The 25,960-nt window shown below is 34.4% G+C and overlaps 1 protein-coding gene across 1 annotated transcript in view; it reads left to right on the top strand.

Moving 5' to 3' along the window:
• Nucleotides 1-142: 142 nt before the first annotated feature.
• The window catches only part of LOC142336409 (anoctamin-7-like), a 39,704-nt gene continuing 13,886 nt past the window's right edge, over nt 143-25,960 (top strand). The window contains exons 1-6 of the mRNA XM_075385213.1: nt 143-1,641; nt 7,971-8,187; nt 10,206-10,338; nt 10,737-10,951; nt 15,069-15,314; nt 16,964-17,178. Coding sequence (XP_075241328.1) covers nt 410-1,641; nt 7,971-8,187; nt 10,206-10,338; nt 10,737-10,951; nt 15,069-15,314; nt 16,964-17,178 — 2,258 coding nt within the window. The 5' untranslated portion in view covers nt 143-409. The remainder of the gene's footprint in view (nt 1,642-7,970; nt 8,188-10,205; nt 10,339-10,736; nt 10,952-15,068; nt 15,315-16,963; nt 17,179-25,960) is intronic.

The raw sequence follows: 25,960 nt of genomic DNA, 5'->3' as shown, positions 1-25,960 counted from the left end.
AACTTCTTATTGTATATTGATCAATGCTTTAGAAAAGACCAGGTATGAACAACGTGAATACACATTTGAACCATTTGGTTCTGAGACTATTATCTTAATTCACTGAACTTTTAGTTTCATGCAGTGGTAATAGAATTTAGTTATTATGACTTTCAGCTTTGGCTCGGCTTTAAAACTGGTCAAAACTAAAACGCGAATTAATTTTATATTCACGCTAGAAACATTAGCAGAATCGTGAGTTTGGCTGACTTGAGATATTTTCATGCTTTGAGAAAGTTAAATTAATTTTAGCTTATGTGAATTGGACGAAGCTTACTACTGCAAACATTGTAACTTAAACGTATGAAAAACTAAAGTTAATCGTATAAATAATCAGCAAGTATAAATTAAGTAAACGCCTGTTCGAACAATGTCCGTAGCGCATGGCTATAAATATTTATCGGATGGTGAACGGAAGGTAGACTATGTTTTATTGCATACTGAAGATGATCTAGATGGAACCAACGGAACCCTTGACGATGAGAATGTCGTGGATCCCGGCAGCAGTCGGGAACTATTTGAATCGGACGACGAACGCAAATCGAGAGAGTATCGCGACCGATTCCTGGATAGCATAACATCGAATGGAGACCTGGAAATAGAACAAATTAGGCTGGAAAACACGAACTATATCTGCACGTTATGCCATCTGCCTCCGCAAACTGCGTTCAAAATGGCAGAAATGACTAAATTGTTGCTCCCGCTTGATGTTGATCACTCCACGCATGCTGGATTTGGCAATCAAGCAAAGTTGAAAGACTATTATGACGTAACTGGAAGAATTGCTGATTGGTGCGATTCCAAAGTGAGAGAAGAACTGCCGTTTGAAGTTGAACAGACGTTCCAAGCGCCATTTGATATGCGAGATAAAGACAAGTTTATGGACCATGACGACCCAAACAAGTTTTTGACTCCTGCTGATCGAAGCTACTTGGTGTACAAAGTCATGGAAGCGGCTGCTTATGGGGACCGACACAGAGGTAAAGTTGGGATAAAACGGATGGTCAACGACGGACACTTCACAGGAGCTTTTGCATTGCACTCCGGACCTTTGGAGCCAATGGGATCTGACAATCTGAGAAGTGTCCTGCGTAATTATTGGGCCAATGCTAAGAAGTTTTGGCGCGCGCAGCCTTTGGACCATATCAAACTGTACTTCGGATCCAGCGTCGCCTTCTACTTCTTGTGGTTGGGCTACTACACCAGAATGCTGGTGTGGATTGCGATGTTTGGATTAATAATTTTCTTCTATTCAATTTTCTCATTGCCTGGTGACCAGGTAGAGTTCGTGTGCAACAGCAACTTGACAATGTGTCCAATATGCGACAACTGCGACACGTATCCGCTGCAAGACAATTGTGCCTACGCGTACATATCTCACATCGCGGACAACAACTCCATTGTTCTCTTTGCATTTGCGGTTAGCATCTGGGCTCTGTTCTTTGCTAAGCTTTGGAAGAGAACCCAGGCTGAGTATGCGTTCCGATGGAATGTTTACGAGCTGGATGAGGAGTATGGTAACATTAGACCACAATATGCAGCGCTTTCCAAGGAGACCTGGATAAATCCAATTACTGGGGAAACAGAACCCCACTTTCCAAGGTAGGTGCTGAAGGAATCCTCTTGCTTTAATGACGATTGAAGGCACAGGCTCTCACTTATGCAGATTAATATGAACCATTATTCAACCAATTTAACGCGTGTCTCTCTTGCGCGAAAGGTAAGTGAGATTTAACAAAAGAGAATGGAATCCCACATTTGATGTTTATTTGTGTATTTACCAATTTTTTTTTTCGATTACCAAAACTGTCAGAAAACCAGGATTCGCTGAAAATTGTTAAGTCTAAAAACAAAAGATACAACTCTCTTTATCTACCCTCTAGAGATGCTTTTTTTGATCGTGTTCCGTCAAGCTTTTAAGCGTTTCCCTTACTTGCCTTAGTACGTGTAGATATTTTAAAAATGAATTAAAGGCAGGTCTTATGAGCTAAAAAATTTATCGGCTCGCTTTTCTCTACGATGCATAAACATTGTGACTGTATGAAACCTCTTTGTGACTCTATTTATAGATATGGGGATACATACTCATAATCTGAGATTTAAAAAAAATGTCGGAGCAATGAGATAAGCTTGAGATAGATTTAATTCAGGCTAATTGGTTTAGCGATGAAAGAGAGCATGCTTAAAAATAACTTCTGTAGGTGATATTTTGCTTCATGAATATAGTATATTATGAACAAAAATTGCTAGCTTAGGTGGGATCCAGTTTTTTTGTAATTTGACATTTTCTTCATTTGTAATGCAGGCTAGATCACTTGACAATGATAGTGAAGTTACGTGCTTGTGCATTCGCCATTTTTGCTTGCGACTTCCTGGAACTCCATACATATATAGATTGATACATACACGGAAAAGCCTTTCTATTATTTGTCCAATGTTAGTTTGCTGAAATAGGTTCTGAAAAGTCATACCCGAAGGTGAAACTTTGGATGTTTTCCTGATATTTTTGTGGAGTAACCGTACAATTTTTTTGTTTTGGGCGTTTTTTTGAAGACACTGAAAATTTCAACTGTGTATTGATTGATCACTTCGACAATTTTAAGACGATAAAAATGTTTGAGCATACAAGTCCAGTTGAGATTAATTTTCTTGCTTGAGTTTTTGTTTCTTTTTGAGCACAGATTCAAACAAGAAGGATCGCTGCTTGTTCTGCGAATGGCAAAATGTTCCGAAATTTGTTTCTGAAAGCGTAATATATATATATATATATATATATATATATATATATTCATGATATTTCGGAAAAGTTTGTTTTAGCAACAAACTTTGGTTTTTTTATCAAGCTATTTCAAAAAAGCTCAAGTTTTTTAGCTGAAGTTTGAAACAGAAACAACCTGGAAAAATATTTAAGTTTTCCTGAGAGACCTTTAATTACGAAATACTTAGTTGTGCTTAAATTATGATAACTATTATCAAAAGAGTTTTCCTGAAATGTGTTGTAAATAATCCCGGGCACTTTAAGTTCGAATCGTTTTGCATTATTGACGGTTTTTGATGGATATTGGTTGCTTTTTTTCATAACTCTTCGAGAAATTGAAAGTTTTATTAAAAACTTCAACTTATAAAGTTTGAGGATGAAAAGTTGCTACCCTGATGGAAATTTCAGTCAAGGTTTTTCACTTTTAAACTCGAAGGTGAAAAGTGGAATCTACTGTCCGTCATCGTGTATTTTTTTGCGGAAGCACATTTCACAAAAAAGCTCAGAAGATTAATTGCAGTATACTCCCTTATTTTAGTTAATTCAAAACATTAATTCGTAAAAAAATAACAAATGATTTTTGTTCAGTCAATTTTGGCCGAGCGATGCATTCATCTTAGAAAATCTCTTAAAGGCTCTTGCAGCTAGAATCTGAAAATAGATAAATATTTTTGTATTTTATGTTTTTCGAGGAGTTATCGAAGTTCAAAAATTTTTGAACATTTGATATTTGGTTATGATTTTGTTCATTTTTGCTAAAATTGCTAAATTTTCAAAGTCTCATCACATTTTTTTAATACAATAATATAAGGAATAGTTTTGTGTTCTGTCAACACAAGCGCAAATGAAAAAGTTTTGGCCTCATAGGGATGTTTAACATCTAAAGACCCCATTTCTATTGTAGAGCTTTTTTGAATTTCTTTTCACAATTTTGTTTGGTTTTCATCCTGTCGTTTAGAGACAACTATTTTTTCATATTAGGTTCTAATAATGAAAACCCCATTTTGGTCCAAAAAAGGGGCTCGATGAACATTTTTTTTGTTTTCAAGGAATCATCGCTCATAGTTTTTATGGCTTCGACATCATCTTTTTAGTACTCCTTGTATTTTTTTTTCGCCTGCATTTTCTAAGTTTTATGTCTTAACCTTGATAATTGAAAATGCAATTGGCATCCTACTGAGAAATAAGTGAACCTACCTAATGCTTTGAGTGCATACCTTGTGGTTCTTGAGTCTTTAAAAATTTTTGAAAGAGCATTTTGCTCGTTAACTGTTTTTAAACTCTTTTCTGTGATCTTACAGAATTTTCCCACTAATGACTGGTCCATTGTGTTTAACACAGACTCTAAAATTAGTGTGGTTGTCTTCTTATGGTTGTTTTTCTACTTTGATGCTACGGGTATTCAAAAAATTTTGTGATTTTTGCGTGTTTGTTTAGAATTGTGGTTTTTTTGAAGTCTTGTTACCTTATAACGATATTGAAAGTTCCTTTTGGCGTTGAAAATACTCTTATAAAAAAATAGGGAAAATTGTTAGCGAACAACTGATGATTTTAATGGCCTTGACGCGTTCTTGCACTTTTCTGAACGTTTTTTTTTGTTTTTTGCCTGGTCCTTCTTCGTCACTTTTGTAGACATTTTTTCGAAGTCACATTATCACAATACTGACAGATCCCATTGATGTTGAAAAGAAAATCAGTTTAACATATTCAATTTTCTTCACTAGATTCTCTGTGTTTTATTGATTTTTTGAAATTTTTTGAAATTTTCCCTTGTTCTACATCTCAGATGTGGCATCTGATTTCTTGTGAATTAAACGTCAACCTCTTTATTGCTTTTGTGTTACAGCTGATTTTTAATATCTTGTACACCGTGCGTTTCTTTAATATTTTTTGAGCGGTAAACTTTTGTTTCTTTTCGTCGTCCTTTAATATATTCTCCTTAATAACAAGTCCCATTGATTTCCTAATGAAGCCGAAGTGAACATTTACAACTTTTCATATATATACTGACTAAAATAATTCATACAACAATTGAAATAAACTATAATATTCAGATAATGACTGATGACGTTACTGGCTTCAATACTTTGTGTTTTCGTAATTGTTTTAGTTTTTTGTTTCTCAAGTTATTTTGTTGTCCTGTCCAATGGCTTAGTATTACCAAAGGGAGATCCCTTGAAGGATTATATTCTAACTTATTAAGGATTTTTTGTTATAAGCTAATTGTTTTTTAAACTTCTAAAAGTTTGTTTTGAAGAGTTTGATGGGTTTTTGATTTTTGCATTTCTTTTTGTCGACTGGTTATCTAGTCCCATTATGGACAGTTCTCATCTGCTTTTTAGCTGATGACAATTGATTTTTTTTAGTTTAGGTTTCATCTAAAACTTAACCTAATTTTTCAGGTTCGATATGAAAAAGTTCTTTATACTTATTTTGACTTTTCAAAAATTTTTTCAAAGCAATTAACATTCAATAGACAGATCTCTTGTAATTTTTGCTTTGTTTATCGAGGCTTAAACAAAGTTTGAAGACGAATTGAACATTAGATGAAAAGTTGATGTCAGTGAAGGGTTAGAAATTCATTAAAAATGGCTGAAAATTTGTCGCAAGTTTTCTCAAAAAACGCAATTTCTGTTTTTCTCTACTATATGAGGACATGGACAATGCAATAGAATAGTTGAATTTCAAAGATGCACGCGAAAAATAACCCGCTAGATGTCTTAAATGAATGAATTTTGACCAAAATTTCAGCTAAGTTCGATTAAAAAAAGGCTAAATTGTTCGTAATTGTGGGTAGAAAGGGTGTTTTTTTTCAAAAAATCAAAGTTCCTGAAAGTTTTCTTTGTAATGAACTGTTAGACTCAGAGAACTTCAAATTGATACCACATATGCTAGCGTGGGGTGTCCTCAAAAAATTCTGACCAAAATTTCAGCTAAATTCGATCAAAAAAAATTAAGGCTAAATTGTCCGAAAGTGTGGGTAGAAAAGGGTGATTTTTTTTCAAAAAATCAAAGTTCCTGAACGTTTTCTTTGTAATGAACTTTTGGTCTCAAAGAGCTTCAAATTGATGCCACATATGCTAGAGTGGGGTGTCCTCAAAAAAGTCAAAAATTGTCCGAATAAAAAAACAAAAAAAATGGGGCTAGCATAAAGTTTTCCCATGTTTTTCTTTCAAAAAAAGTGGGAACAAGTAAGCTTGGTGATGAGCGTTCGCACATGTTCCATGTAGGCATGATGTACCAGTTAATCAGAGTCTACAGAAAAAATTTGAAAACTTCCGTCACAAAAAATTATTTCTTTTTAGTTGTCATGTCTCCTTAATTTTACAGTAACATGACAATTTCCAATATTGGACAAATTTTGAATATTAGCAGCATCTAAACAATGCGAATTTATTGAAAATATTATTTTCAGCACAAGCCAAAAGCTGTTGAATAAGTTTGAGTAAAATTTGTCAATTATTGTGACATTATAAGTGAAAAAGGTCTCTTAATAGAAATCGAGAAGTATCGAAGTCTTCCGAAAAAAGTGTATTTAGTTTAAATTATCTAGTTACAAGATGCTAATATTTTTCCCGTACACTTTTTTAAATTCTTTCAGCAGAATATATAAAAGTTTAAGATCCACAAAAGTTTATGAAACTATTGTATCGATTTGCAGTGCAATGTAACTTCAACCACAATTAGATAGTTTTTTTTAGCGTTTTTCACGTTTTGTCGGGGAAATTTAAGACTCAATGAGAAAATTCTTAAACGTCAATGAGATCTCTTATAAAAGTAAACGTTAATGAACACAATTTTTCTACAAATAAAAAAAAGAAAAATGGATGAGAGAAATGAAGAATAAGAAAAAATAGTTAGTCCACTTTTTATCTATGGATTTGAATTTCGTTCGGAAAGTGTTGATCGTATCTTTTTATATCTTGCTCTCTTTTTATCCGGTAAAAAGTATGGTCTGTTAGAGCGCCTTCAAAAAGAGTTAAAGCGTCGTACAGAATGTAAGAAAATGACCTTTTATCTAGGTATTCTTGAAATCTTGAATTATCAGCCTTGTATGTTATTACAGTACTTTTTCAAGAATTTTTTGGATTTTCAGATAATAGCAGAAAAGAAATTGAAAAATAAAATAGCTCTTTAAAAAATCCGTAATACAGGAAATTGATAAATCCCCTAAATCCATTTTTTTCGAATACTTCTTGTTTGATATGAAATTACTGTCGGGTGTCACAATTAAATTACCTTTTTTGCAATGAAGGGGTATCGGTAAATATTAATTGTTGCGATGTTCGTCAGTTAATTCAATTCGATAATCAGCCTGAAAAAAAAATTTCAGAAGTTTTTTGTATTTCCAATAGTTCGATAAATAGTACATGGTCGATGATAAATCTACGAATTGTCGGTAGAAGGGAAACTACAAAAATGGAAGTTTTCAAAATGAAAGTTCAATTTTTTGGCACATTTGGAAAAGTTGATTCGAAGAACCTACAGTTTTGAACTTTGAATATCCTCTTTTACCCGGCAAACGATAGCTAAAAAGTTTTCAATGGCTACTTTGTTTGTCCAGTAAAGTTTTTTATTGTTATTATTATTGTGTGTGTGTGTGTGTTTGTGCGTGTGTGTGTGTGTGTGTGTGTGTGTTGTGAGTTTTGATTAATTTATTAGCACAACGCAGAGAGCACACAAAAATGAACTGTTAAAATTAGCGCAGTGGTTTAAATCGGCCAACTTTGGCGCTAAAACTTGTAAACTTTACACATCTACACATACGCTAAGCAGTTTAATTATCTGAAAAATGTATTAAGAAGGATAAAAAATGTTTTGCGGAATGAGATAAAACTGCAAAATATAGTCAAATTTTTTCGACGCTGGCAAAATCCTTAAACATCATTAAACTTACGAAAAAAAGTCAGAAAACCTCCAATATAATTATTTCTCTCGATGGGCGTTTTAGTTATACGACTTAGAGCTTTCCGTGACAGTTATTTCGATCAGCCCAAATTCAATGAACCGCAAACAAAGCAAAAACCCAGTTGAGCATGGTTTCTACCTCAAGTGGTTTAGGAAGAAAATATTGGTGTTAAGAGCCCTCAAAAAGTCAATTATATGTCAGAATGTTTATAAAAATTGTTGAAAATTTTGTCAAATTGTGTCATCAAAAAAATTTGTTCTTCAGATGGATGAAGACACTGCGAACTCTGTCAGCATTCAGCATTCTGATGATGATGGTATTAGTTGTGATCACGTTCATCATCATGTGCATCTTTTACCGTGTGTTCATATCCTCCCTCTTCTCGTCTCTGAATGTGTATCAGCCCAGCATTGTGGCCAGTACAACTGCTGCTGTCATCAACTTGGCATTCATCACTCTATGCAACTTCGTATACGGCAAGGTAGGATATTGACTGCGTCAATTTTCAGCTTCAATTTGTTTTGAGCCATTCTCGTTTCTATAACAACAGTTACATAACTTACCGATGAAATAAATTCTTAGTGCCCAATGAATTATTCGAAAATCTAACAAGATTGCAAAACTCAGACACTTTTTTAATCTCGCCACTGTCGCTGTATGTGTCTGCATAAAAAACACATCCTTTCTCTTTCTGCTTCCGAGAGAGGTGTTTTTTTTCAGTGCGCGTTCTCGGAACGAACCCTGCTCTTTTCACTGATCTTCAAAATGATATTTCATGATGCTAACCGTGGTGAAAATAATTATACTCTCTTTGCAGAAGATCTGGTGATATTTGCGGAAGCACCTGAAAGCAACTCAGGCTAGATTAGTTTAACCAAGAGGCTGAGAAGGCTCGGATGGAAAATTTATTCTCAAGACAGATGATAGATTTTTTTATTCCCATAACATATTTCCGGGGATGGAAAATTTTTATTCTCAAAACAGTATATCTATCCGCTGCTGTTTCTCACAATTGGAGGGCAGTAAGGATTGCGCTAGTCAAGCTCAGATGCGCTCTAGTGAATGAGTCTAACTGTGGGGACAATATGTGAAATCAGTGTGATAACTCTCAAAATTCAGCATCGTCATAGTGAGGTCTTCATAGTACCGATCTTCTTCATGGCCTTTAAACCGTCATAAAAGCGAAAAGAATCTGAGTAAACTTAACACAGTTTTTAATTATGCGTGCCGAATGCTGCTACGTATCATTAATTTTAGGGAAGTGAAAGTAATTGAGCTAGATGTCAAGGTACCCCCTTGTGTCGTTGATTTTGCGGTTGGGCTATGCACTGTTTGGCTTTGGCCACAGAGATGGGGTATCAGCGATATCAGGTCCAGGACGTCTATAAACGTCTCTGTCAAAGCCTGGTTGCAATCTCATAGGCTTCATTACATCAGAGTGAAAGTTTCGGATCACCAAAGATGGATCAAGACGCCCAATTTTTAGAGATAATAATCTAATAATGTAGAAGTTTTGCGGTTAGACTGGTCATTAGATCAGGCGGTAAACTATCTGACAGTTAGCTGCGCAAGCACTGTGCTGCCAACAGAGAGATACCAAGGTATGTCAGATATGAATATATCGCTGACCTGGCCAGCAAGATGCTTGCTATGTCAAGCCTCACTTTGGTTAACTCCAATTCTGAGCCAATGATATGCCTGGTTGAGTGGTGACTAATGAGCTATAAAGCGTTTTGCTTGTGGAAAAACCCCGGCTCAAATAAAAACGACACCCCACCCCCCAAGTTTCTGTAGTCAATTATGAAAGTAGCGTAGCCTTAGAAGAACAACCACTGCCTAATGAATGCCAACAGGGTAGTGCTGATGAACCTTAATGCCCTAAGTGTGAGAGGACGTGCAAGGTTCTGAAGTCCCATCGAACAGCTATTTGCTATGTATAGCATCATTGGTCTTCGATCAAGAATGCTTCCTCTGTTGTCATGGGTGGGAGTGGGCCACCGTGCTTGACTTGCCTCCAACCAGTGCGCCTGTTAGCTGAAGTATACAAGATGACGACATAACCCGTAGAAACTCATGTATCTTAAAAGTGACCCTCGGAGTCAAGGGAATACCGGAAAGTTAATGTGGGAGGCTATTGGATATTTGAGAGCAGATTACGGCCAACGAAAGGAATTCCTGACCGATGAAGCCAGAAACTGGTCAGGTTGATGTAGTGTTAAAAAGTCGGTAATATCCCTGGCATAGTAAGAAGTATGACCTAAGGGGGAAATTATTTTGAGCTCTCATCCTTAAAATCGGGAAACTAAAAATGGCTACTTTGTCTCTGCAACATTATTCAATGGGAGGAGGTACACCAGTTAACATTATTTTAAACCAAATGATTGGTGTTAGAGTGTTCTACTTAATTATGCCATTAATGTACTTCAACCAGTTTTGTTTGAAAATTGTTGATTTTGGCCGCGAACCACTTTCTTTAATTTGGATGTACTACTGTTTCAGTTGTCTGTGAGACTAACAGATTGGGAAATGCACAGAACAGAGGAGGAGTACGATGACTCACTCACTCTCAAGTCATACGTCTTCCAGTTTGTCAATTACTACTCGTCCATTGTCTACATCGCCTTCTTTAAAGGTCAGAAACCATGCAACATGTTACGTTTGATAACCACGTTTGAATTCAGAAATGTGGATTATTTATAGTTTATTTTGTGCGAAATAATTGTTATAAATTTTATTGTAATGTTTAAGTCTTGTAACGACCATTCAAAGTTAGATTCAAATGGATTATGCATCAATAGAATTATAAACAGAAGATGTGAGTGAAGTTGATTGCTTCACTATTATCAACAAGCGACAAAATGAAAGCGAAGTAATCTAAGAGCTGCATTTTGAACAAACAGTGGGTATATTGTTTTGAATCAACTGAAAATGTAATACTGTTGATAGTTTGGCAAATGAGGGGTTGTGGTTGAGATTGGAACCCTTAAATCTGCAATTTCTCTTTCTTATTGACTAATTGATGTTATGCAGGCAAGTTTGCTGGGAACCCTGGAGACCACAAGGAGGTATTGGGAGCCAGACCGGAGCAGTGTACTGGCAGTTGCATGGTGGAACTGTCGATCCAGTTGGCCATCATCATGATTGGTAACCAGCTGCTCAACAACTGCATGGAGATATTCACCCCTATGCTCATGACTCTCTGGAGTAGAGTCAGTTCTGGCTACAAGGACAAAGAGGATCAGCAGGTATTTGAATTGTTTTCCTAAACTCCACTGTTAGCGCAACAGTTGTCGAAGTCTTTTTCAAAGCTGGCATCGAAAACTGTAAGAATCAATCGTTTTCCGGAGCTCAACTGTTGCGCAACTGTATTTCTCAAGCCTTGTATCAAAACTGTAAGAAACTATTTTTCGACGGTCTTTGATGGTTTGATATACAAGGCGGCTCGTTAATGTGCGTTCGCACATGATGTTCCGACCCGAGCTCATCTACATTTTTGACTTAATTGTCAACCAAGTGAAGAGATAACAAAAATAGATGTTTGAGTTTTAAAAAAATGCTACAAAACCTAACTACAAATTGAATTACATAATGCCATTTCTCATTACAGCGCTCACGAGATCTACCAATAAAAAGACTACGAGAGAATACAGCAAACAACAAAATATGCAAAAACAAAATTTTCACGGCAGAAACCAAATATATAATTTAAAAAGCACCTAGTAACAACGTCAAAATGCAATCAGATAAAACCTTAACTCCACAAATTTAGTTTTTGCTAACTATACAGCAGATGTATGTTTTTCATAGTGAGATTAGGTAAAAAGTTGACATAGAGAAAAAAAAAGTGAGGTTAAAGTCAAAGATCAATCAACATTTCTTAAACCAAATAATTTCAAAAGTCTAAAAAATCTTTAGCTTTTTAACAAAATAATTCTTGATAAATTTACTAAAAAGTCAATATGAAACTAATGGGACCTGTCTTTGCTGAGACTAAACCATAGGTGTAAACTAAATACGCAGAAAATCTCAAAAAAAACGAACAATTTACACAAAGACGCGGAAAATCTCAAAAAATTACGAACAATAACATAAATTATTGAAGCCATTAAAATCATTAGCTATCATCTGAATTTTATTTAATTTTATTTCAGTTTACATTTATACTCTTTCAGCTAAAATTATACTGAAAGAGAAAAGAAGTTAGTTCTTTTGGGCCACATTTGAAAATCATTGGGATCTGTTTTTACCTGAATAAGCTAAAAGAAGAGAAAAAAAAGAAACACAAATACACCACTCACAATATTTTTTATGAAAACGCATAATGTCCACCAAACAAAACATCAGTTACGACATAATATTAGTAGAGAAGTTGTTTTTTGAAATTCAAGGAATTGGAGTGGACTTCTCAATGACGAGAATAAGTTGACGAAAAGAAAAAAAACTGAAAAGTTTGAAAAATCTTTGAAGATGTATAATATCATAATTTTTAAGACTATTGGCTTTAAACTGACTGCTTTGGGTAACATCACTCATTACAGGTTTATGGGCAGCATTACAGGCAACATTACAGGTTTATGAGACCGATCAGAATTTCACGGCTACCTAAAAATAAAAAACAGCAAACTCACAAAAATTAAGCGAGAAAAGTTTCAAAGCCATTAGAGAATGAACTTTTTAGTATAAACTCTTCTATTTTCAATTAATTTTTTAACAGCAAGGTGATTGTTTCTATTTTTACAAAATGACTTGAAAAACAACAAATATAAACAAAGATATTAAAACCATGAAGTTTTTGAGAAAAGCCCTAGTATCAAAGACATTAAATTCAATTATTTTCAACGGAGTTAATTAAACACACTAAATTCTGCCTCGATGAAATAGCAATCATGGGTTTCATTCATGTGACATCAATAACTCATCACAATATGTCGTATGGCAAAGAAAAATACATCAAAACCACGAAACTTTTGAGAAAACCCATAGTATCAAAGTCATAAAATTCTACAGCTTTCAACGGAAGGCATTTAATACGCTAAATTATGCCTAGATGATATGACGACCAGGATGTTTGTCATTCAAAATTTATCTATAAGACATTACAACAAGTCATTGACTATGAAAACAACAACAAAAACAGGCAAAATCCAAAAGTTCGGTAGAAAATTGAGAGAAGAAAATATCGAAGCTATTTAAACCATAAGCTTTTTTCTCTGCAAACTTTTTCAACGATCCATTGAAAGTCTTCACTAAGCCAATGGGAGCTATCAATATTAGGATAATGTAATACGATTTCAAAAGGAACCAAAATTACTAAAAAAAAAATCCAAAAATTATAAAAATTGTGAAAACTCGTGCACCGAAGTAAAAAAAACCAATAGTTAGAAGACAAAACCGCTAACTAGATAAATTGTTGTTGATGTAGAAACAAAGCGGTTCTGTCATTACCGAGACTGACTTACAATCCACGAAAATAAGCTTAAGATTGATTTATGTTCAAAAAATATTCAAAAAAAAATATTTTTAAAGTCTTAACAGCCATTAAACTCAAGGAATTTCATAGGAATTCAATGAATACGCTCTATGCCACGATGTGGATACAAGGATGTTTATCATGCCTAGGTAATCAATAAGACATCACAATATGTCTTATGACTATGAAAAAAAAACAACGAATACAGGCAAAAACTAAAATTTCTTTAGAAAAATGGGAGAAGAAAGTGTTGAAGCCATTGAAACCATATTTTTCTCTAAGAAAGTTTTATCTATGATCCTTTGGATGTCTTCACTAAAGGAAGATGTAGCCATCAATATTAGGATGACGTGATAAGATTTCAAAATGAACCAATAAAACGAAATTTAAAAAATTTGAAATCTTTGAAATTTGAAAAATTTGATAAAGCCGCCGATGAGATTAACTTATGTTGCAGTGGTATGAAGGAGTTCAATGCTTTTTTTACTGAGACGAACTTACAGTTCACAAAAATAAGTTTATGATTTTCTAATTTTAAAAAAAGTTTCGAAAATTTATTTTCAATTTCTTAACAGCCATTAGTTGTCCACTCACAGCACTAGATAGGTTCACTTAATGCTCATTAGCAAATCTATTACACCTTTAGTCAACAAGTTTATGCCATAGGATTATAAAACTTTAGTAAAACCTCAAAAAATAAATCAAAATTTCATTTGAAATTACGAAATTTGAGATACGAGTCCAAAAAAAACATGAGCGATCCCTTTGAAACAAATTTTTGTTCATTGGGCTTCATTTGATCGTAAAAGAGGTTTGTCATTAACGGAACTTCGATATTAAAAGTGTCTAGTAGTCTCTAGGTGACTTGAAAAAACAAAAAAATTGCAAAATTTTCTAAAAAAAAAAGCTCCCAAACCTAATTCGAATTTTTTTTATATATTAAACTTCCCTCTAAGACTAGAACTAGTCTTTATTATCTCCATTCGTCTATTAAAAACCTAAAATTGATTTACTTTTTGGCGTGAAATCTAGTTTTGAACTAAAATTTTTCGTTGAAAAAAACGTTAGTTCGAACGAAAATTACGGTAAAAGTGAACAAAAGTGAACCAAATATCCAGTGTTCACATGAAACTTTAAACCTCGATAACTCCTCGAAAAAAACAAAATTCAAAAAATCGTTTTAATTTCGAATTCTACGCTGGACGAGCTTTTTAATGATGCCATGCACATTTCTCTACGATGAATATATCGGTCGGCCAAAATTCACGGAACAAAAAAAAACCCATTTGAGTATATAGTTCCCCCCCCCCACAAGTGGGGTCGGAACAATTAAGAATAGCGAAAAGATTCCAGTGAGGCTTCTATTTGTAGCATTTTCAAAACATTTTTTGGAGATTTATTGCGGTTTTCTTGACTTGATATACGTTTTGAGCTGCTTTGGTCTGTTTCCCAAATCACTTCTGTATCTGTTGATACCTTTATACCTCCACCAAGGACTTCTGTTGGGCAGCTATCCTGGAACTCTTCCGACCATGACTCCGACCTTCAGAGAGTGAATTTTTACTTCAGAAAGCAAGAGCTAGAAATGGATTTACGTATATATCATGCATTTCCTTCGGACCCTTGATAACTTTTTTGAGCATTTGGACTCATTTGAACGTATTATCAATCAAAACATCTGAACATATTATTGATTTCCGCTGACTAATTAAGTTATATTAAAAATGTTGCTAGGTTAGATGGGTTGAATTAACTGCTCTGTGCCTGTCTGATTATCGTGGCATGCTAAAATTTTACAATTCTTTATAAACTCATACTTAAAGATATACTCTCTCAATTTCCGATTATCAAAAGAGATCTAGCTGGGTAACTAAAACCTGTTAGAACTTCAGGGAAGTCGCCGGTCATCTCAGTACAGAGCTGAAGAAGATGGCCAATTTGTGGAGAGTGAGTTTAACCTGTTAGAGGAAGGAGTGTTCATGCCCGACTTCAGTGGACTGTTCAGCGAGTACCTAGAAATGGTGATTCAGTTTGGTTTCTGCACCATCTTTGTGGTTGCCCTGCCAATCGCACCTCTGTTTGCTTTACTCAACAACATTGCCGAGATCAGAATTGACGCGAACAAACTTCTCGCTCAGGTTAGAAAAAAATTATTACGATGACAGACCATTGATTTAGTTATTCACGTCTTCCAAATAGTATGAAATGCAGACTGTCAAGATATTTTTGTTCCGAACCCCTTTTGTGGGGGCGAGGAACTATATATTCAAATGGTCTTTTTGTTCAGTACATTTTGGCTGATCGATATATTCATCGTAGAGAAATGTGAGTGGTATCAGTAAACAGCTCGTCCAGCGTAGAATTCGAAATTAAAAAGAATTTTTTGAAATTCGTTTTTTTAGGAGTTATCGAGGATTAAAGTTTTGTGTGGACACGGGATATTTCGCAGGATTTTGTTCACTTTTAATGTAATTTTTGTTCAATTTAAGATTTGTTTCCATAAAAATATTAATTAAAAATAACATTTCATGCTACAAAATGGTACCATTTTGTGTTCCTAATAGACGAAGGGCGATAAAAATGCTAGTTCTGGTCTTATGGGGGAAGATTACGATCAGAAAATTTCGAATTTTATTTGAGAACTGTTTTTTTAGAAAACTTTTCATATTTTTTAAGTCACCTAAAGACTAGTCTTTTTTCATATCGACATTCCGTTAAAAACAGACCTCAATTACAGATTATTATTAACCGATCTTAAACTTAATTTCGTGAACTGTAAGTCAGTTTCAGTAATGACAGGACTCCCTTCCTTTCTGCTGCAGCCAAAATTAAACTATTGGTTTTATGACATTGGCTCAGTGAATACAAGGGATCATAGGTGAAGTTTTCAGAGTAAAGGTTATGGTTTAAATGGCTTCCACACTTTCTTCTCGCACTTTTCTACTGAATTGTTGCTTTTTGCCTGTATTTGATGTTGTTTTCATAGTCATAAGACTTATTGTTTTGTCTTATTGATTACTTATGAATGAAAAACATCATTGTCTCCCCGCCGAGGCATAAATTAGCGTGTTTTTTTTACTTCCATTGAAAGCTATTGAATCTAATGCCGTTGATACCTCGGATTTTCTCAAAATTTGTGTTGTTTTTATTTATTTGTTCATAATTGTTGAATTTTTGAAGTCATATTGTTTAAAGGAGTTTTGGAATGACATTGCTGTTAATAAATTTATTAATTTAAAAATAGAAAAATTTTTTATTGAGCAGTTTATTTTTTTAATGGCTTCGACACTTCTCTCTCAATTTTTTTTGTATCTACTATTTTTGCCTCTTTTTTATTGTTTATGTAGTCGTAAAATGCCGAGGGGTCTCATAAGGTTCTAATTGAGGATTGAATGTATGATGTTACTCAATGCAGTCGGTTTACGGTGTATAGCTTTAAGTCGGTTATAGCTTTAAGGTTTATGATTTTATTATTCGAAAAGATTTGTGTCAGGACAATTTACCCAATGCCATTATACCCAATGCCATTACACCCAACCTGCAATTTTCAGAACGCACGTTTAGCCGACTATTTAATAAAATATGAAACTATCACAACCGACCTTGCGGTTACACCTAAATGTGTAAAAACATCCTTTTGAAAAGCGATTGCTAATTTGTAATCGGTTTATTGAACGAAAAAGTCAAAGGGCATTTTGTAAATTGGCTTTGTTATAATGGCATTTGGTAAATTCTCATATAACTGTTTCAACGTTATGAACTCCAGTTTTAAAGCCTCTGTGTACAGGTGAGACGACCTGTGACAAAAGTGGTGAAGGACATTGGGGCGTGGGAGTACATAATAGACATGGTGTCAGTATTGGCGGTGGTGGCCAATGGCTGTCTCATCGCATTCACTTCCGACTTCATTCCTCGTCTCATCTACTACTACACCATTGGAGACCACTCCTTCGATGGCTTCTACCAGAGCAACCTCAGATCCTACAACATGACCCAAGAATAGTAAGAATGCTCCCTTTTGCTGAAATTGGAGAATTGGTCAGATTTTACGGAAATTGTTTCTTAGATAAGTTTTGTAAAGATCTTTTCCTTTTGTGACCCACAGGCGTTTGTGGGTGCATAATGTTTGCAACCTCTAAAGATTATATAGCCCCATTAAATATCATAAAAATACTACTATGAACGAGTGGAAGAGCCATAGTAGTATTGGTGTCGGATCTATGATGAGAAAGAGTTTTTTCGATTCTTGGGTGGTGAGCATCTCAATTTCAAGGTCACATACTTTGTGAATGACTTATCTGCTGGTGGATGAATTCTCTATGGTTTATTGAAATCTATGGCCATGAAATAGAGATTGGTATTTTAAAAGAAATTAAATTTCCCCCGATGCTTGTTGGTTACAATAGAGTTTCTGGGAAATTTTCTGTTATTTTTTCCTACGAATATTTTAATTAGCTTTTTTTTCACGTGCCTATAAAGATTAATTCTATTTACCTTTTGGTGCAGCTCTTTAACTGATTTTATTTGCTCGAATTGGTTTGTTGAAGACAGTAGCATTGAGTTTTTTAAGCACGGACGAAGTAGGTAATTGATCGTAAATAACTGGGCTGACTCGGTTTTTGGATAAGTACAGGTGACTTTTCCTATCATATGTCTCACTCCTAACCTCTTACTGTTGCCAGAATTGTCTTGAAGCTGCATCTTTGTAAGGTTTAGGAAAAGTTTGCGAACTGATTTTGATGCACTGCTTATGCACCAAAGCTCGAAAACTTCAGTGTAGTTTATGGGTATAGTGCATTTTTTGAGCTACGCAGGAACCTTCTTGAAGCAATGTTCACAATTTTCAGAAAGATAAAGATGTTTCCGTTATTCTTGACGAACCATTTGAATTAAATAGTATGCTTTATTAATAGCCGCATAGCCGCCGTCAGCCTCTCAACAATGGCTATTATTCAGGCGCTCTCCTTTTTACAATTCAAAGAATTTGAATTGTATTGGGGCGCTATCTTTTTTTAAAGATCCATTCACACATTTTCATTTTTGAAGTCAAATTGGAGTAGTGATTTGGGTCACACCAAAACAGGAAGTGGAGCAAAAAAGCGAGTGGTTTTGCGGCGTGAAATTTCTCGTGTTTTTTTTGTTCACATGCGGCAATTTAACTTTGTTTTTTAATGTTTTTTCGATTTTTGGGGTCGGATTTTTTTCCCAATCCATTCATAATTCACATGCGGCATTTTGACATCGATTTTCAGTTTTTTTAAAATCTTTTGTCTGATTTTTTTGGAAATGGTTTTTCCAATGCACTCATAGTCTGTTTTGGGTCTAGTTTTTGTTTAGTCAATGAAAATTCTTTGAATTGTACGTCAGGACTTGTCCTGCTATGTTTTTGATTTCGCATTACCTTTTGATCACCTTTTTTGTCTTACATAAGTCACGATTTTTACGTTTGACTTCTGATTTGCTTCACTCACTGTTTCAATCGAATGGATTTTAAATTCTTTCATGCATTGAATGACGCAGTATAGTGAATACGGTCAAAGTCAAAAGAGCAAAATCAAAAGAGACGGGATAAACCGATAAAGCCCGGTCATTAAGTCATTGAGTTAGGTTATCAAAGTTCGTTCGAGTGTTTGCTAGCTGACATCGGTATTAAGCTCATTAGCTTTCAGTTTAGAAGCTGAATTAAGTATAGGTTTAGAATCTAACTGAAACTGCGCGCCCAATTAGAACTTTTTGACACTGAAAAAAAAAGGGAAAAAATTTGGTCAATTTGTCTCTTCTTTTTTTTTCTTTTTCTGTTTCAATCCCTATGTGCATCAAGCGCGTCAACGGTGGTTATTTTCTGGCAATCTGCCGGCTATGTTTATTCTTTGAATCATTTTGTCGGTCATTCTTCCTCTTCTATTGTGATACACACGGCCAAATTTGTAACGTTTTTGAACTCTTTTATTGTTGCCTAAATCTGACAATCATCTATTACGCCTGCAGAGTGCATTTATTAGTTGGTCTTGAACTAAGTTATGAGTAATTTTTGTACATGTCCGTTTTTTATGCAAAGTTTTAGTTGTCTTCTTAGTTGTTGTCTTCTAGAATTCTGATTCGCTCGTTTGAATTTTTATCGAAACAAAACGGAGCAACAAGTAAAGACTGAAGGCTATAAGTGAATGAAACTTCGGTTCTGTCATCTGAGCTTCATCTGAACCGTTCTGAGTTACACTAATCTCTAAGTATGCGGTTTAGGGAAGCTCCTGAGGAACAATTGAGGAGGCAGATATTCATGATTTGAAGCGCGATTTTTGACATTTATCAGCCCCCGGCCTCTTATCGTTATCTTTCCTCTATGAGGCTAGCCTCCATTTCCTTAAGATAGCTCCAGCCCCTTACCCGTGGTTTGAGAGAAATTAATCTGACTGTGTTCGGTCATGTTTAGGTTTTGCTTTTGATTGATATATCCAAACTAAAGTAGCAGTCAGGATCAACGATTTTGAACCAGTTGAAAAAAAATAGGACAGGAGTTGAATTGAACTATAAATTACATAAAGAACTTAATCCTGCAATCCTGCATGCCTTCGCCTAATTTTATTTTGAATTGTTTCGGAGAGTCAAGCAATTATATCGTCACATTTCAGCCTTTTCAATAAATCTGATCTTCAGCTAAGGGTTGCCTAATAAGGCAATTGGAATACGCTTAGTTGTAAAAAGTTTCATGAAATTTTTTTATCTGACTGTTTTAGAACTGTTTTGCTTTTTAAGCGCATGTGAAACAAAGATTTTCAATTAAAATAATTTTTGATTTATTGATCTACAAAAATATTTGCGAATCAATTGTTGTTATTGTTGAATAGTTAATTAAATTGTTATGCACGACATGTTTCTGATCAAAGAATTAGACTTTTATTTGTTGATACTTGGTAACTCAGACATCTTAACTTTTAACTGCGTTAGAATTGGACCGACAGTGGTTTTGATTGAATGCTAACATTTCGATTATAACTGACTGAATTTTTCGAGAATGTAAAACTGCATTAAAATTAGTTATTGGTTTGGGACAGTTTAATTAACGAGTTTTGTCTAGACTGGTTATGAAATTCAAAAAGAACTTATTTCGCATCTCATTTAATTACAAGCCGCAATGTTTTAATAGCATGCAAAATTTACTAAATTACGTTCTTTGTTACTGTTTTTGAGGGGTTTCTTCTCCATGTGAGATACAATTACTGATCAATTTTTTCAAATTAGTTTTGAGAAAATTCCGGCTCTTTTGTGATCTAAAAACGCCATCAAAATGGACATTTTATCAAGTTATGAGAATATTTTGGTTTCAGTTCTTAAATAGCCAAATTTGGCACTGATAATTAATTGATTTTTGCTATTGACTATTTGAGGGATCTGTAATTTTGTACTGATTATCCTTTCAGTTTTGAAATAATGTGACAGTTTTGAAATTTTTATGTGCAGATCATTTAGTTCAGGGTTGCTTCAAAAATTTGAGGGCATCAAACTCTGAAATTAATGGGTTGATACTAGACAAGAATATCTCGACCTAATTATGATTGATGAAATTTTGCACTACTTGCAACATGAAATGACCATTTGATCTCGAATATCAAATTGGTCTTTCGGATTTCAGTTCATTCATTTTTGCTCAATTTTCAATCAGCATGATTTTCCGCAGACGTGTGAAATATAAGAGCGCGGGTTGGGTTCAGATGTTTGAAAAATTATTTCAGTTCTTTGAGATTAGAAAGAACCGAAAGGATACGAAGCCGAAAAAAAACAGTCAAAAAGTTAAATTATAGAATAAAACATTTCAGTTGCGTAATATAATTTTTGATTGGTTCGAATTCTTTGTTTTAACAGAATTTCGTTGTTAAAGATATTAATAAAAAAATGAAGAAGCCCAGATTGTGGTATATTTATCCCCAGTCGAAATATAATAGATAATTTATTTTTAAAAATTGGTAAAATAATTTATAAATACTCGCTTATAATGTTTTTAATACATTTTGTAACCTGTGTCTGAATTTATCAATATTTGCAAATTACCTATCTTAGTGCGAATAGTGAGCTTAAGAGATTGCAACTTCAGTACAGCTTGGATTAAAATCGAACCAGGATGTCTTAGCTCTAAATTCTAAAGAGGCAATTGTGGGTGTAACAAGTACCAAACGTTAAGATGTTGCAGAAAGAGGGTTACATGATAAGATAAATTCCTTTTAGGCTTTTTGCTGCTTCGGCTCAATTCTCACATTTAGGTTCATTCTGGCTAATAGGAGACGACATCCGGCCGCCTTTGTGTACCTAATAAGTTAATTAAGCCCGCTCACTTATGACCCGTGGTATGCGTACTGTGTACGCTTAGTTGCACGAGTCCAATTCATTGGTTATACCCTATTGTAAGCAAACAGCTAGCATGAAAAGGAAAGTTTACTGAAAAATCAGGAAAACAATTTCTTCGCAAAGTTGGATTGAAAGCATCGATAAACATCTTTTTATTAATTATTGCAATTAGATTTTACAATAACAAAAATCTTATTTAACAATTTGTTTGAAGTTCTTTCCAAGGTATGTTAAGATCATGCATGTCTTATCACGGTGTAGCAAGATTCAAGTTTCGGTTCACTGCAAAATTTTTTGCTGGTGCAAAATATTTGTCTCTTTATCACAATAATACGCCTACAAAAATGTAGCTTTTAATAATTATAAATCTAAATCATGTGGTTTTAGTCCATTTTAATTGGAAAGAATAACGCTGCTGGCTGAATTCCAGAAGCTGTTCTGTTCCCCTAAAATAAACCAATGTGATCGAACCAAAACAATGTGATAAATCGTAGTTTCCTGAGAAATTTAGCGCCCTGATATGAGACGCAGATGATGAAATGTGTGGTCTTAAATACTTGAAGAATCAAACTGATGCAAAATGCTTTTATAACTGAAAAAGCTATTAATCTTAAATAATTGTAAATCATGTCTCAGTACATCATGTCTTTAGATCATGTATTGCCATAAGGTTCGGCTGTAAAGCGATCTTAATTCTTTTTCAACAAGAAATATAACTTTCTGGGGTGGCCTCTTTTCGACTGATTTCCGATAAGTTTCTGTATTTACAAAAGAATAGATTGGTAAACATCGGTATGTTGACTCCGGAAATTGGATCAGACTAACGGGGAGACTCATAGCGCATTCTAGAGGTCGTGCTGTTTAGTTTTATCTAGAGGTCTTCCTAACTAATTCCTAATTGGGGCACCACTATGCGTGCAAAAATGTATGAAATTGGTTATTGCAAAGTAGATTATTTTTTGACTTCTTGGGTGACTTTTTCAAACTTGAGTTCTTCATTTTTGACTGATCTAATTGTCGCTCGTTCTGAAAGGTGGTTGTTAAAAGCGATTTCGAGCGAAAGGAAAAAAAAGCCATTGTAGATGAGTGGCCATAGAAGATGTCAGATTTCCAATCAGGAGGTCGGGGGGGGGGGGGGGGGAGTTCTAGGGGACGTTTTTTGCACCCATAAAACACTTCCGAAGTTCAACCCTATAAATAATTGCTTCCCTCTGTCGTTCGCGAGCAGTTGATCAGACTAACCCAGAGACTCGTAACGCATTCTAGAGGTCACGCTATTTAGTTTTATCTAGAAGTCTTCCTAACTAATTCCTAATTGGGGAACCACTATACGTTGAAAAATCTACGAAATTAGTTATCGTAAAATAGGCACCTGAAAACATATATCAAACCATTTGAAGTTTTGGAAAAAAAGATTGATCTATATGTTAAGTGCGGAAATCGGATCATGCAAGCGTTGGGTCTAAATTTTATCTTGGCACGCTTGTTTTTATCATCGTAAATGAAGTTCACAAATGGACGTAACCAATGTCTTATGAGAAAGTTTTACAGCTTTCAGATTGCATAATGTTGATTATCAGTTTTAAAAGAGATGTTTGCTAGAGATCGTTGCCGGTTGTTATTGATCTCAATTTTGAAGCCCAGTTGAGACAAAAAACAGTGATCAAGTTAGGAAGTGTTTTTTGGAAAGTAACAGACCTTGCCTTGGGCATATATTTTTTAAATTGCTCTCGATCGAAGTTTGATGCAAATATTGTAAATGTGTGTGTGTTTTTATGCAAATTTTTGCTTGATCCTTTTTTGCGCTTTTTGTTCTAGATTATTTGTTGACTTCTTGAGTGACTTTTTCTCACTTAAGTTTTTCATTTTTGAATGATCTATGTGTCTCTCGTTCTGAAGGGTCGTTGGTAAAAGCGATTCTGGGCGGATGGATAACAAAGCCATTGTAAATGAGTGGTTAACGTCAGACTACCAACCAGGAGGTCGGGGTTCCATGGAATCTTTTTTGCACCCATAAAACACTTGTGAATTAACACCGTCTAAATTTTTTGCTCCCGTCTGTCGTTCGAGAGCAGTTCATTCGACTCTAGACAGTTTATATTTGTCCTTTATTGCGTGGAGCGGCTTATCACTGTGTTTGTTTCTCCTGTTTATTTCTATGCTGAAAACTTGAATTCTTAAACATCTATCTTTATTCGTTGCTACAAATTCCGGAATTCCTCAATAAATAGAGAAAAATATGGGTAGTTTGTTTGTCGTCTGATTCTATTGAACATAAATAATCGTATTAAGTTTTTCTTGGAAGTATTAGAAATGTTTTAATAGTCTAATAAATGGCGAGATAACTGAGTTTTTTCTGACCAAATTGGTTCTTACCTTTTTAGTTAACCATTTTTGGCTTTGGTTAAACTGTAGTACAATTGATTGAAATTAAAAAAAGTTTGACCTGCTTGATCCTTATTTTTGCACCTCCGCTACAAAACTTATTTATAATTTAATTGTAATGTACTGATATATCAAAATTTATCTGTCGGAGATAATTTTTTTCTCAATAGGTTGTCCATGAAATAAATCTTGTTGTAAACAATATGGTTCAACTCACTCTTTCTTGAGAAGTGCGCAAAAACCATGTTCATGTTTAGCCTCCATTAGAAATTAAGACATTTATTTATAAGTTATATCCGTATTAATTATTGCTTTTTTTACCAAAAATTTACCATTTTACAATCCCTTTAATTCTTAAAAGCAATTTGAGACTAGATAACGGAACCGCGAGGTGGGATTACTTTTTTTTAATAGAAGGGTATCTTAGCTCACACACACTCTGCAAACGATGAAAAAAATGGTTGTGGCAGTTTTTTTTATAAAAATTCCTCTATTGGTTGATCTTTTCAATAAATCAGTATTAATTGAAAGCACTGCTCAATACGCACTATGTTATTATTGAATTTTAGTGTAAAAATATTCAAAAATTTTGACGTGTTGCAAAAGTTTTGATGGTTATGGTATTTGTAAAAAAATTGGGATGTTTTTTTGCCTGTTTCTCAAAATGGGAAATTTTGAAACAGAAGTTTTATCATTATGTCTACGTAACATTGATACTGGCGTTATCACGAAAAAGGGGCTGAGCATTTCCGAGATGAGCTTTTATAAAAACGGCTGCTCTTTGCATTTTTGACCATATTTTCTGTTCATGTTTTGTTCATGTTTGTTGCACAATGTAAGGATGTGACAGGATGGAAGTCAGATTTGGAGAAAGATTTTAAAAGAAATTCCTATACGGATACCTAAGTCATCAAGTTAGACTTTTTAGACTCAGCTTAGTTTACACTGAACCTAAATCTCCTTTTACCTTTAACGTAATTCTGTACCAGAAAGCAGTAAAGATGGTAATTCTATATGCTTGCGTTCTCAAATGTGATGTAATTAAACCCGATACGGTCGGGTTGACTCCACTATGACGCAGTAGGGCGGCACATGTCATATTTTTTGTTGAATGAACTTATTGTAATCTGAAGACAGGATAGAGTTATTCGGCTGCTATAGACCGTTATTTCCTGCAGCGTCATTGCTCTGTCGAGCATCCCCGGCTGTAGATCATTTTGGTTCTCTCAGTTATACTGATAAGATTACTAATATCTCTCTTACTCGTCGCTATTAATATCATTTTGCGGTTCTTGACCGGGGATGTACTTTAAACTTGAAAAAATTTGTTCACGTTGTCTTGATTATAGACGCGTCATTTCAGATTAAATAACTGCTATATTCGAGTAGCTCAGTCTAGAACGTAAAACTTTTTTACTGTTCACTTTTGAATGAAAATTAAGCAAATAAGTTGCGAATGAAAATATTTGAGAGTGAATTCAAACGGCATTAAAATGGAGCCATGACAGCTTGATATCTGCAATCATCAAAAAAGTTTGACTACATTCAAAATCTAAAGTTATATGAAGTTAGCGTCCGCCAATAAAAACATGTTGACAATATAAGTCTATTCGTATAAATTTGATGAATTTTGATAATATTTAATGGATCTTATCAGCAACTAATACTAATCTGGTCATACTCTGGTTGAGTGATGCATGTTTCTAAATTTACTTCATGTCTGGCATGGATTCATTGTTGTGGCTGAACCGTGTGTCATGATACAAAATGCAATCTTGATCAAGAAGATATGTGATGCTTTATTTTTTCTCAAATTTGGTAATCTGTGAAATAATTTCCAGGCCTTGAAAGTTGACTATTTTAATTGAGGATCGATTCCACGAATGCGTGCACCCGTCTGATTGATAGCATCTAGTATTATTATCGGTAGCTGAAAAGAAAAATGAAACAATTTGTTATTTCCAACTCCGTTTTTGTTTACAATACTCTAAAATAAAAATTGAAGCAATCATATTCGTAAATTGAAAATTTTCATCTTTCGTTCCTGCATTTTCTCTAT

The sequence above is a fragment of the Convolutriloba macropyga genome, chromosome 3 (genome assembly GCF_964194025.1).
Source record: "Convolutriloba macropyga chromosome 3, txConMacr16.3, whole genome shotgun sequence".
NCBI lineage: Eukaryota > Metazoa > Xenacoelomorpha > Acoela > Convolutidae > Convolutriloba > Convolutriloba macropyga.
The sequence above is the reverse complement of the archived record's forward strand: the minus strand, read 5'-3'. Positions and strand labels throughout refer to the sequence as shown.